At 38.5% G+C, this 14341-nt stretch overlaps 1 protein-coding gene across 4 annotated transcripts in view; it reads right to left on the reverse strand.

The window, feature by feature from the left end:
* Positions 1-2115: 2115 nt before the first annotated feature.
* The window catches only part of PLCG2 (phospholipase C gamma 2), a 55080-nt gene continuing 42854 nt past the window's right edge, over positions 2116-14341 (reverse strand). For 3 of the 4 annotated variants that reach the window (XM_056500772.1, XM_056500773.1, XM_056500775.1), the window contains 8 exons: positions 13655-13757; positions 12488-12697; positions 11766-11911; positions 10658-10772; positions 9295-9462; positions 8890-8993; positions 5405-5589; positions 2116-4642 (listed from right to left, as the gene is read on the reverse strand). In XM_056500772.1, the coding sequence (XP_056356747.1) occupies positions 4600-4642; positions 5405-5589; positions 8890-8993; positions 9295-9462; positions 10658-10772; positions 11766-11911; positions 12488-12697; positions 13655-13757 (1074 nt within the window). In that variant the 3' untranslated portion in view covers positions 2116-4599. The remainder of the gene's footprint in view (positions 4643-5404; positions 5590-8889; positions 8994-9294; positions 9463-10657; positions 10773-11765; positions 11912-12487; positions 12698-13654; positions 13758-14341) is intronic. The other variant, XM_056500774.1, reaches the window with a different exon arrangement.

The raw sequence follows: 14341 nt of genomic DNA on the forward strand, positions 1-14341 counted from the left end.
AGCTCAACAAGCTTTTCATCTGCCTGGAGTCAAGGACAGAACTCTCTGATAACAGAGCAGGAGCATTATTTTGTCTTAATGGCCCAAGAGTGTGCTCCAGCACATGGGATTAATGTGGGGACACACCCCAAAGCCATCATCAGTGCACTGGGGATTCATTAATTCCATGTCAATTAGCTCCATCTATTACAAAACCAAAGTCCTGACTACAGCAGAGGTGAAGGATACACTTACTCTTTCCAAAAGGAAAACAGGAAATCTCTGGCTGAAGAATATACTGCTCTATTTGAAGTATCTTACAATGAGAATTCTCTCTTTTTCCTGTTTTCTGTCATTACTCCTCATGCACAAATAGCTGGGCACAAATTAGGGTAATTAATTCAAGTGTTGTGTTTCTTTTTAAATTATCATTTATTACCTGTTTTCCTGAAACTGAATTATTAGAAACACACCTAAAAATTGAAAGAGCACAATGAAAGTATAGCTCAGATTCCATTTTACTTAGTCCTCAAAATGACTGAACAATTGAACTTATTACTGAACAAAGAATGATGCTGATGTTTAAGAATACTTGGTCAGCTACTTAACCTCAAACACAACATCTCAAGGTACAAATCTGCCAGACATACATGAAAACTTGTACTTCTCATGTGTATTTAAAGATATTTATTTTAGATGCTTAATCAAACCATGTTTTTCTAGGCCCTTGTCCTAAGGGGCCCAACCAAAATCCCTTTGTTTCTATTTATTACTGATTTCCACATACTTTCCAAAGTATAGTGGCATATTTAATAATTCCCTATGTGCTCTTCAGAGAAAAGGGCCCTGAATGCTGATAATTTGCACATAATGTAAAGAATCTGGGGATCAAGCTGCAATTCAGGAGTATGCAAGTGTTGGGGAAACTACTGCTTTACTTTAGTCAAGCTTACAATTCCCTGTTTTGCTGGAGTAACAGCTAAAAGTGTAGACTAGCAATGAATTAACCTGCTTTTAATTTAATTTAAATTCTTTTAAAACTAATAGCTAAAAGCATGTTTATAAATACTGTTATGGACCAGAAGATAAATTCATATCTGAACTGATTCTGAAGGTTAATTTTCATGATATTTAACTTCTGTTCCTCATGATAGAAATAGAATTGCAGTCTGGAACAAAGCCAACTAGTTTGACTGCAGTTAAAAATGCTGACACATGACTGTAGCAGAACTCAACCCCTGCACTTCAGCTTCTACACCACATCCTGATTTTTACAACTGGTTTGGAGAATTCAAAGATAATGGCTGGTACACAGCTCACACCATCTCACATCTCCAAGGTTAAAGAACTGCAAAACTAACAAAATTCTTTTACCAGAGAAATATATAGATATGTTGGGGTGGAAAAAAAGTGACAATACAGGAAACAGAACACATAAATGTAGCAAGTTTTTTTACTCCAGAACTCATGCATACCAATACTCACTAAGGGATAAAGACTCTTTGGCTGTTTAATCCCCTAGAAGAATTAGGCTGCAGACACCTCATATGGATTCATGTTCAATAAGCATATAATTTTGATCAGAAGATGAGAAAAAATGTGTTCCCAAGTCTCCCAACAATTAAAAAAATGATCACATAAAGACAGAGTGCATTCACCCAGCAGCAGTTCTCCCCATGCAACCTCACGGGCAGAAAGTGTTCTGAGAAAATTTTTTGGTAAATATCAATATTACTGTTCTTCCAAATTACCACAAACTGAATCTTTGCCTTGCTCAGATTTTATTGTTCAAGTTGATACAAATCTGATTCTCACTAGAGCTGGAGTTTGTATCTGCCCCTCACTGAAAAGGTTGGTTTGGAGTCACAAGTTAAACTCGATCTTTGACCTTTTCCTTCTGCCTCGTGTGTTTGGAGCCAGAGGAAGTACAATGATAACTATGTCCCCTGAAACAATCATTAAGTCAGTTCATCTTAAAAACACAGAAATGCCCTTCTTCCAACCTCTACCACAGCACACCATACTGTATCAGCAGATCACTTTTCAAAAAGAACTCACTGCTTCAAATGACTGGCAAGTCATGAAATTCAACGAGCAATGCTTAAATAAAGAAGCACCTGGTATCATTCCCATCAGTGTGAGATATCAAAAATTATTTATTAAAATAAGTTATTTCAATGATTTAAAACAGTTTGTATAAGAATATAACAATATAACAATTGTTAACTTCAAGAATTTTTTAAATGTTTTCCCTCCTGGATTAAAAAAATTAGCACACACATTCAAACCTACTTTCATACTCAAACATTTGCAACTGTGATAAAGTTTCTACAGAGTCTGCCCCAAGGAAGAACTGAGAGGTGAGGTCTTGGAGATAAAACACAGAATGCAGGAACCAAGAGAAGAGTTAGAACATAGCCTTGGCCACCACTTGCAAATCAGCAGAAGAATCGCTGCAGTATTTTCATTCTGCACAGTGTAACATCATAGTCTGGGGAAAAGTCTTACTGTAAAACAATATGCATTTGCATGAATACTGATGGAGTGCCTCTTATAACTCCTGGTGTTATGTGTGAATGGACAATGTGTACAGGACTTTTCAGAGGACTACAAAATGAGCTAATTCTGAAGTATTTGCACCAGAGCAGCATGATGACTCACTCCTGTGTCCATCACACAGTGGCTGTGCCATGTCAGGAATACACACACCAATGGAGGAAGCCAGGACAAATGGACTGTTTGGTTGGGTCTGCTCTGGAACTGAGCTTAAAAAGAATTCTGACAGGCAAAATAATTCACACCTGGATAATGAAGATGAAACCAACTTTATACAGCAGTCTAGGTCACAGCTCCACCTCCCAAATCCACAGTTGATGTGATATTTTTTGCTTGCTTGAGCAGGATTTACACCCATCTTGAACAGGTCAATCACACCTGGGTACTGAAGAGATTTCAGGAAGGAGGATGAAAAGCAGAGAATTGCCTTTAACTTTTCTCTGTTTTTCAGCTGGGTGATTAGTAATTAATTTCTTTATAATAAAAAATTTACAGAAGCCACCCCATTGTGGGATACACTATTATAACACTTTCATCTCTCAGACAAGACTGTCTTTACAGAATAGCTAAAACCTCAAGGGGGTTCCTCAAACCATCATCTGTGAATGCACAATGACATCAATTAAGCGCCTCTTGAAACAACAGAAGTCGCAGCGTGGGGAGCAAGAGAAATTGAAAATTGCTGAGGCAGCTGCATCAGGCCATGAATCCCAAATCTGTGCAAGTCCTCTGTGATCAGAAGTACAGCTCTGTGGAAGCAGCATTTTGTGCCTCAGGCAGTTACTCCAAAAACTAAACTCCTCTGCACACATTTGAATGTTAAAGTTGGGAATATAGATAGCAAAACTCATCTCATGTAGAGATAAGACAACCAGAAATTTGATGGTAACAATACAGCACTAGCACAAAGGACCAACACATACACAAATTACGACAACTGCTGTTAAATATTCCATCAAAGGCCTTTAGTTCTGCTCTGGCAGGAAAATACACTTGCTAATCTAACAAGTATTCTCATCTGCAGCTTCATGTTCTTGATTTGATTAAAGGCACCAGAAGGATGCACCTCTATATTTGTGCACACTATCATTCTTGGATTAGTTATGTTTTGGGGAAATGGTCTACATTTACAGAACACTATCATTTGACTATCGTCTATGTAGGATTGCAAGATTAAAAATTGACAGTTCATTTAAAAATTCATTTCTAAGCACATTAGCAGCTGAAAGGATTTGCAGAAATGATACTGTACAAAAGTAAGTGCTTCTCAGAATTTTAAATACCTTCCCTTTCTGCAAACAGATATCTCCTACTGCATATCTTAAAACTTTTCCTTCCAGTGCCTCAAGGCTGTGAACAGAAGTTCATGGGGGCTATGAATAGAGGTTCACACATTGCTCCTTTCTTAAACCTTTAAAGAGAGTTCAACAGGAAAAACACAACTACAGTCAAAGAGGGTATTTGCTTTCAACAAAATTAGCATATTATCTTGTTCCTGAAAATGTAACAGAAAATTTTTAATAAGAGACAATAGCTGCCCAAAATATTTTATACAGTATCAGCAGCACAATCTGCTGTCTGGAGGACTGTAACGTACATGACGTGACAATGCTGGTGTAGAAGTGCTTTTACAGCATTTAATAAATTAAAAACTCACTACTAGTTAATCTTGAGGAGCCAGGTTGTTCAAGTGGTGTGACTCCATGCATGCAAATTTTTGCGACTGCCTTATCTACAGCCCATGTACACACATACAGGAGATGATTTGTACTTCAGGTATTGATAAAGTGAGGTCCATCCAACTACACATCCTCAAGTTTTAAAAATCTTGAATACACAGAAGTTCTGGCCTGCACAGAGGGTATGCTTTGTACAGAATATAAATTATTAGGTATTAAAACAGTTTTTCTTAAAAGAAGAATTTACAAAGGAAATTCGTATTTCCTCTTCATTCTCTTCTTCCAGTCATCCCATCTGATGAGACTGTCACTGAGTAGGATGATCAGGATAAATCCATCTCTTCCTGAATTGCACCATAAAGCACACATCAAAGAATGATGGGCTCTAAGAGTAGAATTTGCTGTTACTGACTTTCTTCTCCTTTAATCTTAAGGGGAAAAAAAGGAAAAAGTCAAGCCTAATGGGAATTTCTCAGAGGAAAACAGTCTACCAAATTCAATGCACTTGGATACCTACAGCAAGTAATGTATCAGCAATGAGCATTGCAATTTTTTTCCCTCAATAAATGGGAGTATACAAGTAATTCATACAGCTGTTCAGCACACAAAAAAGGGCAAGAATATTTAAAGTCTTGTGATATACTCAAAAGTTCCTCTTGGGACATAAAGCCTCTCTATTTCACTCACACCCAGCCCAAAGGTGGCAGCAAAGGAGAAGGAACCTTCCCCTAAGCTCTGGATAATGCACTGACACTGAACTGACAATGCTGTGCTGCTACAACTCAATACTGGTTTTATCTTTTGTGGTTTGTGTATCTGTTCCCACATATCTCATGTGTGCATGACATTTCCAGGGACATAACTCTGATAGTGTAGCAAGAGTGAAGAGGTTTATTTAATTTGTCTCTGTATACTTCCAGGCTTTCCTCTGGAAAGCAGCAGAGAGGGATACAAAACCTGACAGGATTAAAAGCGTCGCTGAGATCGCACTGAGCACACATTCCTCAGCTTCTGCTGGCCTCTAGTGGCTTGAGGCCCAGCCTGGCTTCTCTACAGCCCTTCCCATTGCAGATGGGCTCATTCTACCCTCACCACTCTTTAGATGCTCCCTTTGATATGTCTGAGGTTTCCTTACCATAAATCCTATCTAGAAAGAGCTGCCTTGGAAGGGAGAATGATCATCAACCCACCTGCGGTTGCAAGTCTCTTGATAAATCTGCAGTTTGTGCTCATTGACACTGAACTCTTTCAGTATAGCATCCCTGTTGGGATTCCTCAGGTTCATGTGGCTGTCATAGAGGAACAGCTGGGTATTCAGCTCCTCCTGGCGCTTCCGCAGCTGCCGACACGAGGAATAAAGCTCTTCCTCACTTTCCTTCAAAGGAATATTGGAAATCAAGGTAATGTTATAAAAAATATGCCCAAAATGACACAGAATCAACAGAGTTTAAGGGATGAGTTTGTTTTCCTAGCCACATTATAATAACTGCATAGAACATTTTATAAAATTAGTTTGATAGGATGTTTCTGGAAACAAACTAACTTAGCATTAAAAAAACCCCTCAGCTCCACAGTATGACCAGCCATACCCTCTGACAGGGCAGCAGGGACATTCTAGCACAGGTTGCAAACTTTGTGTATCTAAACACTTCTATTGGAATATTTTTCCCTAACAGAGCATGCTAGTCTGCTGAGGAAAGAACAGAAAATAGTGCATCAGATTATAGTAATAACACATTTTAAAAATGTTTAGGTTTTGACACTTCCATCATATTTGTGTATCATATGACAAAGTGACAATCCTAGGGATTTTCTATTGAAATGTAGACTAAAGGTCAAAATACTGACTGGCAAATAGGTCCTCTTACAGCAGCAAGTACTCAGATGGTCAAGAAGGAAGGACAGATCCTGTATTTCTATGTAACTATGGCAATTCAGTACTGCAAAGGAACTGAGTAGGTCTGAGTTTCTATTGTGGCCTACAGCAGAAGGTCTCAAAATATTCCAAAACCATAAACAATCATCATGATTCCCTTTAGGACTTCAAATTATTTTAATACTTCAAAACTTTGGATGCAGAAGCTGCCTCTTTATAGAGTTACTAGTGGGGAATAGAACTGGCAGGACTGAAGTCTTAATTTTCACATCAGCAGCAAAACAAGATACTCCTTCTACAAGAAATGACATGCAATCAATAAATGTAATAAATCCAAACGTTTTCAGAGGCAGCATACTAATAAGAATGCCTCTTTCTGCATTCAGTCCAGATCTAGGAAAATTGATAGCTTAGCAGCACACCCAAGGGGCTTCAGTTACAGCAACAAGATCCTTTCCTAAACCCTTTTTCCTCCTGAAATACATTCCTAAGCCAGCATGGGTTGGAGTAACTAAAACAGCCTCAGTGCTACACTACTGATTAAGATTTAAAGAGTAATTTATTTAATTTTTGTTTGTAAAGGGGTAGTAAACTTTGTATTCCCAAATCACAAAGGAAATGCAGATTGCTAATTACCAGTTTGCAGGTGTAATCATCAAGATGCATGTATACCACTGTTAGTTCTTGTAAATAAATGTATGCACAAAGGTACAGCTAAAACTGCATTTTAAGATGTCCACTTCAGTCTTTTAGTCAGGAACATATACACCATTGAGGCTGACTGTAGTCAGAAAAAACTAAAGAAATACATGCACTTTCTGAAGGAAGTAAATCAATTTTCAAGCTAGTAAGACATGCTTTTAAGTGCAATAACCACCTCAGTATAGTACAATTCCTACAATATCAAAAAACCTGTTTAAGTTGTACAGGAACTATGTAAGGCCCCACATAATAATTCACAAATGTGCATGCTTATGTCTACAATATTTTTGCTTTACCGTTTCTGATAAACTCCACAGCCATCTGTAATTCCTCATTATAATTTAATAATTTATCTCCAAGCACATGCAGATGGGCTCTGTATGTAAACAGGCCTGTTATTAAATGGTATTATTTTATGGAAGGCCATCACTTTTTAAAAAGAAGCAGAGGAACAGAGGCAGCCTTGATCTTTTCTGATGCTTCTTGAATTACCTGGCAAAAGTTCTAGAGTTGACAACTCTGGTGGATCTGGATTTGTTGCAGGCTGCCAAACAAAAGGAAGTTTTTGGAAGTTGTTCTGCCACTGCATTACCACCAGGCATTGTAAAAACACCAAGCTGAGCTGCAGCTTCATTTGCTTTACAAGCAGAAGGGGATCAGTGTGTGAAATGTGCTACTGTCAAAGGAGTCAGTGCTGACAGATTGGGGGACAGACTGCTGCTATGAACAACACTTTGAGAGCTGCTCCTGCCCCAGGCAAATAATGATCTGGATTCCTGAAGGGAAACCAAGAAAGGGGGGATATGCAATGTATCCATGCACAAGTGGTGTCCATGCTCAGCATTAGGCAATGGTGACTTGGTCAGTTTTCTCAAAGGCAGCAAGTCCAAAACCAGCAGTTTATTAGGCCTTCCCTGTGAGACTTGAGTCCATGATATATGAACAATTTAAATATTATATTGAAAGGATATAGGTCTCCACACACACATCCCTGGCCTCAGCTTCTAATCCCTCTTCTGCTTTCAGAACTCTTGGCTGGCTTACAGAAGGAACTTACAGGAACTACCACAGCTTTCAAACACTGTCATTGCACACACTGTCATTTTACATCAGGTGTTACAAGGTGGCTTCGTAAAAACCTCCACAAAGGATGTTTGAAAAATACTTCTACTCCTTTGGGAAGAAAAATGTGACTGAATTCAGAAATTTCCAGTTCAGTTTATGCAACTGCAGGCACAAATCCCTCCAGAGACATAATGACATAGAGTTCACAGGAGCTGATGTTTCAATCAGAAAAATAATGTAACTGATGTGAAGTTCAGCGTGGGCCTGAAAGAGTTGACAGACTACAAATAAGAAGTTGAACTTTTTCTCTGAATCAGAAAGGTGCTGGAAAGCACCCTGAAACAGCCACTTCCCAGAAGCATCTTTAAACTTTCATCATATCAGAAGTGCATTTAAATTATGCAATTTATTATTGAGAAAGAGTCTGAGAAATACCCCACAAATCAACATATACAGCAGCACCCTTGGAACACCAACAAACACTGTTCACAGATCAGCTACTTTAGTGCCTGGATTCATGAGCATCATTATTTTTCCCCCATGTGTTTTAAAATACTACTATTTCAAGTAGGTGTTTAGAGAGGCTTAAAAGCAGCAGATTAGCAGTTCTTTAAGAACCAGATATGTCTTCTACTTGATGGGTTGTTTATTTTAATGAAATACTGGAAGAAATCACTATCTTCTATTGCTGAAGTGATTTCTTTTTATGTAGGACCTTTAAAAAAGAGATTAATCTATGAAGCCAAAGCTGATTTTAGCTAGCTTTGCATGGCACCAGTCAGTTAACAAGGAAAGACAACGACCATGCTGTTACAGCAAAAACTATTGGAGGTAATGAGGCTTTGTTTGTGCATTATTTCTTTTAACAACCGTGTAATCTGTCCACCCAGAGGGAGAGTAACTCAATTTGTGCTATCTGTCTTCCCCAATACCTGCAGAAGAAATGCCTGACAACAGAACAGAAATCTGAATCCTCAGTTCCTGGTTTCCATAAGGAACTGATAACAGACACACTAAGTGCACACAACAAACCCCAGTGCTTCTCACCAGAACTTGTTGCATCTCACAGTGCACCAGAAGCGAGGCCAGCTCTATATCTTCACTGTAGCCATTCTTGAGAGGAATTGACCTAAAACCTGGGGCAGGGAGAAGGAAAACAAAGGGCAATTAGAGTCCATCAAGGAGGAATTTCCAGCCACAGAAATGGTGCACACTTTGAACATTCTTCAGAGTTCAAATGCTCCTCTGCCAAGATCAGGCTCTACTATGGCAATTGCAGAGAAACAAAAGGCAAGAATGGCAAAATTGAGAAACACCTGATTTCACATGCTCTTGGAAACTAAAGCCAGAGGAAGGAGCTTCATCAAGGCAGAAGGGAGTCTGGCATCACAGAGGAAGGCACAGTTCAGTAATGCTCATTATAACCACTGATCTCACCTGATTTGATTCCTTTGATGGGAAAAGTTGCATGTGCTAAGAAGTTGGGATCACTGAATATATCCTCCTCATACACAACAAAGCGCAGGAACGCCAGGTTTGGGTCATAAATTTCAAATTTCACTTGCTCTGCATTAGGTGCCCAAATTGGATTAAGGCCATTGTCATCTGTGATGAAAAGGAAACATTTGCAGTATGAAGCAATAATTTCACTTCATTCACATATGAGTATGTATCCCAGGACATTTTCTAGGGATACAGAAGCCCAAAAATCCTATTTACCATCTGCCTCATGTTGGAACCCTGCTTCAGAAAGTTTGTATTTGTTTACTTGGTGGTGGGGGTGGGAGGAAACTTGGCAGGGATGAAAATGCATGAAGAAAAGCAATTATTTGTATTCAAACATATCAAACCTCCCTGGACATTTATTTGTAAAGAGAAAAAAGAAAGCTAATTAATTTCTCATATTCATAAGCCTCATGCTCCATATCCAAGAGAAAGCAGGAAAAGCAGGAAGACTCACATACCATGGTCCAATTTTTGTAGTTATGTACAGAACACCAAGATTTGGTATATGTGACATACCCAGGAAGTTTGCTCTCGAAATCTTGGTCACTTCCCACAGAAAATTTAGATTATGAAAACTCTGAAGTACTGAGGAGTCACAATGCAGATTTTGCTCCTGATGCTGTGTTTATTTTCCACTGGTATCACTGCTTTGGATAATCAGAACCAAAGCCTGATTTTTACCAGAGGAACACTGTTGCATCCAGAAATACTAAATGGTGAAATATGAAGTGGCTGAAATACTGCTCCATTTCAGCACATTTAAGTTCATGCACACACAAATACATTCCTTATCCAGACCTCCCCAGGACGAAGCTTTGATCAAACTTCTAATGCATTTCAAGTTAAACTATTTTAAAGCCCTATACATCCAAGCTGTCTCTAAGGGGGTGCCAGTCTCAGAAACCAGTTTAAATAAACACAGTCTGGAGCTCACAGTAGTAACACTCCATTTGGGCCAGACATTTGGGAACTGACTACCACTGTTGGAGGCACTCCCAAGACAGTAATTGTCTAAAATATGCAAATACATAAACTTATGCACAGGCAAGAACATAACAGGAGGGGACTTTTTTTCCCAAATTATAACAGTACTGTTTTTTCTAAATTTGATATACATTGAAGTTTCTCAAACTAGCAGGTCCCAAGATAAGCAAAAGAACAAGACTTTGTGACTTATCAGTCCAGAGCTACAGTTAACTTACTCCCCCTATAATGTTCATCCTCTGCTCACTTTATTTAAGTACCCTGGAAGTAGAACCATATCCCTGCAACACAGAAACCCACAGATACTCACTCACAACTGTTGTCTTGAATTTGTTGTTATCATATTCAGCCCCACAAATTTCAACCTCTACAAAGGGACAGGTGATGCTTCTACCAAGTTTAGGGAGATGACGAGCACCTAAAACCTGCAAAAGCAACTGTAAGTTAGAACCACATCCAAAGGAAACTTGGCATCATTGCTGCTGAACAGAAGAAAGCTAACAGAACTAGAGGGGGGGAAAAATCCAGAACATGGAAAAGCACACAATCTCTCTCTTGAATATGTTTGCATGAATAACAAATAATTATCTGTCACCAAATATTATCTGTACCTTCCACTGTCTGGATAACTCAATGATTTTCATTGCAAGAAAAGGACACTATAGCTAACATGCATTACACACAGTGTGCAGCTCCAGGCCAGGCCTGTAGCACAAGTTTTGTTATCTTTCTTCTGTGTTTATTACATTCACATTTCAAGACATTTCTGCTTTACATTCATAGGCCCTGTTTACCTCACCTTTAAACTTTAGAGTAAATAATGTGGTTCTTCTTTCTCAGAAAATATACTTTTAAAGAACCTTACTCCACAGCAAGAACAGAAACAAGTGCCACTGTTTGGCACCCAGTCAAGATGGCAACATTTTCCAATGATCAACTCATTTCTTGAAGAAAAATGAGAATGACATTCAGATTAAGTCATAGTGTATTAAATATTAAGTAGGGGATCAGCTTATTAGGTTTTCTGTTCAGTTTCTATATTTCATTACAAATATATTTCTTTCACACTCAAAATCCCTGAAGTAGTTAGTTTACTGCAATCAATCTCCAATAGGTCCCTTCTACTAAGAGCCCATTTGATTGGAAATTCAAGTTAGTTCATTTGATGTATTTACTAGCAATCACACAAAATCATCCCAGTATTGTTTTTAGTCCTATAGTACACTTTTCATCAGCAAGATAAAGACATGTCTTTCTTTTGTGAAAGCAGTGAAGTTAGTTTCATTCTCACACACACTGACATTTAAAAACAGTATTTTGACAATCTGTCAGATCTTGCTCTGAAGCATAATAGCTTTATTTTTAGTTTTATAGATATTTATGACTTGTAAAAAAAACAATTTACAGAAGAGATTTACCCTCACTGTCATAATCATCTGCAATTTCCTCTTGGAGTCATTTGGCATTGGGTCATACTCCTCATTTCTCATGCTCTCTGGCTGCAGCACGTAGCCAGTGCGTCCGTTCAGGGAAAACAAGGCATGGTTCAATTGCATGTATTTATCTGGGGAGAGAGTTAAACAGTCACAATAAGATTTCCTGGAATAAAGCTAAAGAAATATCAGATTAATGGCTCCTCTTTGCAATTCTTTCTGGTCACCACTTCATCAGAAAGATCTGGAGAGGTGGGAGACTCCATTCCTTCAGTAACTGAATCTGACAGGACATATTTCATCAATTCTAATCCCAAAAAATCCCATCCCCATCTCCAATTAGCTTCCTATCAGTGTACCACAAACTAGCTGGCCCTCACCAGGAAGTGGAATACAGCCTTCCCTGTGGCTGCACAGCCATTCATCCATCTGAAACTCACTGTAAATATCTCTGCTTACCATAAAGAGATGAAGGTAAAATAAATCTTTCAGGGCTTGGGGGCAGTTAGGCTCAGAGACAGGGCTTTTGGAGATGTATTTCTGAGGCCCAGCTCTGGATGGCAACCCACACATTAAAAAGCAAACTTCAAACACAGCTTCTTTCAGAGAAGTTCAAATAATTAGGATGGTGATTAGAAGGGCCATAAAGAGGCTCATTTACAATGGAACAGAAGGTGGATTAGGTTCTTTTTCAAAGGGAAAATTACCTGGAGTTTGGAAGTTCAGAGCCACCATCTGGGAGCCACAAAGCCAGAGGCGAAATGGGTCATAGTTGGATGAGTCAACCCTCTGTCCTTTGGGATAGACACGGGTCAGGCCCTTCAGGTTGTACTTCAGCAACTCCAGTGGCTTTTGCTTAACAATGCTCTCTGCCTTGTTTTCCACAAAAGAACGGATTTCTCTGAAATCAGGATTGTCTACAGGGGAAGGAGGAAGAAGAGTGGTTGCCAAAGGAAGAAAGAAGTTGACATTGTTACTGTATTTTCACCAACATTTAGTTTTACTTTGTTTTGCCTTGTTCTTTAATGAAATAATTGGCGTAATTTTCAGGCAGACATGGCAAAGTGGCGGAAAATCAAGCCTGAAAGTTAAAATTGCCTTTCTGCCAACATGCTTTATAGAAGGGCAGATAAGAGCCTGCAGTCATGTTCTCATCTCATCATTGCTAATAACGTACTTCTGATCACTATAACACATATTTAAATGAGACATCTTTTCCTGGGTCTAAATGGGGAGAAGAAAGGGCGAGTCAGGGTCAGCCAATGCCTCAAAAAATAACTATAATTATAATGTCTTAAATGCAGTGACAGCTTATTAAAAAACATTTGCAAAGAAACTTAAAGAAAAAAGGGCACATTTGCTGGCTTCTCCAGCAGCAGTGACAAAAAACTGGAATAAAAAGTACATATTTCATGTCAGAATCCACAGCTGCACTTACACAGGCCCAGTTATATTATGAAGCCATACATCATTCAAACAGCTTAGTCCTGGCAAACATGTTCTTACAGTAAAATTAAAAAATGCAGAGTAAACCTATATATGAAGGTTTTTTACAAACAAATCACAAGTGTTCAGCCAGAGTTTTTAATCTCAAAAAAGTCAATTGACACATAACTAGTGAGCTTCCCCACAGAATATACATCTGAGAGGGTGTCTCTAGTTAACTAATTAAAATTTGTGCCAGTTCTTTTGTGATAGATGAACAGCACCAAGTTCCCTGGTGCACAATTTCAAAGTGTTATTGAAAGCTGCCTGGGTGAAGCTGAACTTTGTTTTCCAGTAGGACAGATTTTATCTTCAGACTTAAAATCTCAACTAATATCTGTAAAGACAGCAGAACGGATAAAAATCAGATGTAATATTAAAGGCAATACCTAAATTGTCCTTGGTTTTGCTTGTTGGCTTGCAGTAGATTACTAGATCAGATAATTCAATAGCAATTAACTGATTCTTTTCCCAGTATTTCCTTCTGTTCTCCTGGAAAACATTAAAAAGTTTTAGGTTATGGGAACATTGAGTATTATGGCACAGTAGCTCCAGGGTGCATTCAAATGAATTTTTTGGTGGCCAGATTCCTATCTGATACCTTATACACTTGTACAGATGTAATGCTCTTTCAGACACAGCTCATAGAACAGGTAATAACCAAATGGTGAGGTTTAGTAGGGGATGTACATTTAGGGGGTTTTTTTGGTGGGGTGAAAGGTGCTGTTTTATAAGCAAGGCTTTCAGCTCTTCCCTGATCAGTCATGCTCAGAATCCTGGCAACACTTTTTTTCTTTTAATGTGGCTCTACTCAACTCAATTTTAGTTACATTCTTAACCCTATACCTCATATAAATGCAAATGTATGCAGAAAAAATGCAAGGGTAGTAAAGTGTTTCTGTATCTATTTATAATCCTTGGCAGAACTAAAGTCTTGTTAGTAACTCCCAAACAGTGAAATTCAAACCCTCTGAGCATCATTCCTATGTCGTCTTCCATTTGTACATCAAACCCATCATGTTCTGTATGGAAAATCAGGTGCAATCTTGTTGAAATCCCCAGTATCAGACCCACTC

The sequence above is a fragment of the Oenanthe melanoleuca genome, chromosome 11 (genome assembly GCF_029582105.1).
Source record: "Oenanthe melanoleuca isolate GR-GAL-2019-014 chromosome 11, OMel1.0, whole genome shotgun sequence".
In the NCBI taxonomy this organism is placed as follows: Eukaryota; Metazoa; Chordata; class Aves; order Passeriformes; family Muscicapidae; genus Oenanthe; species Oenanthe melanoleuca.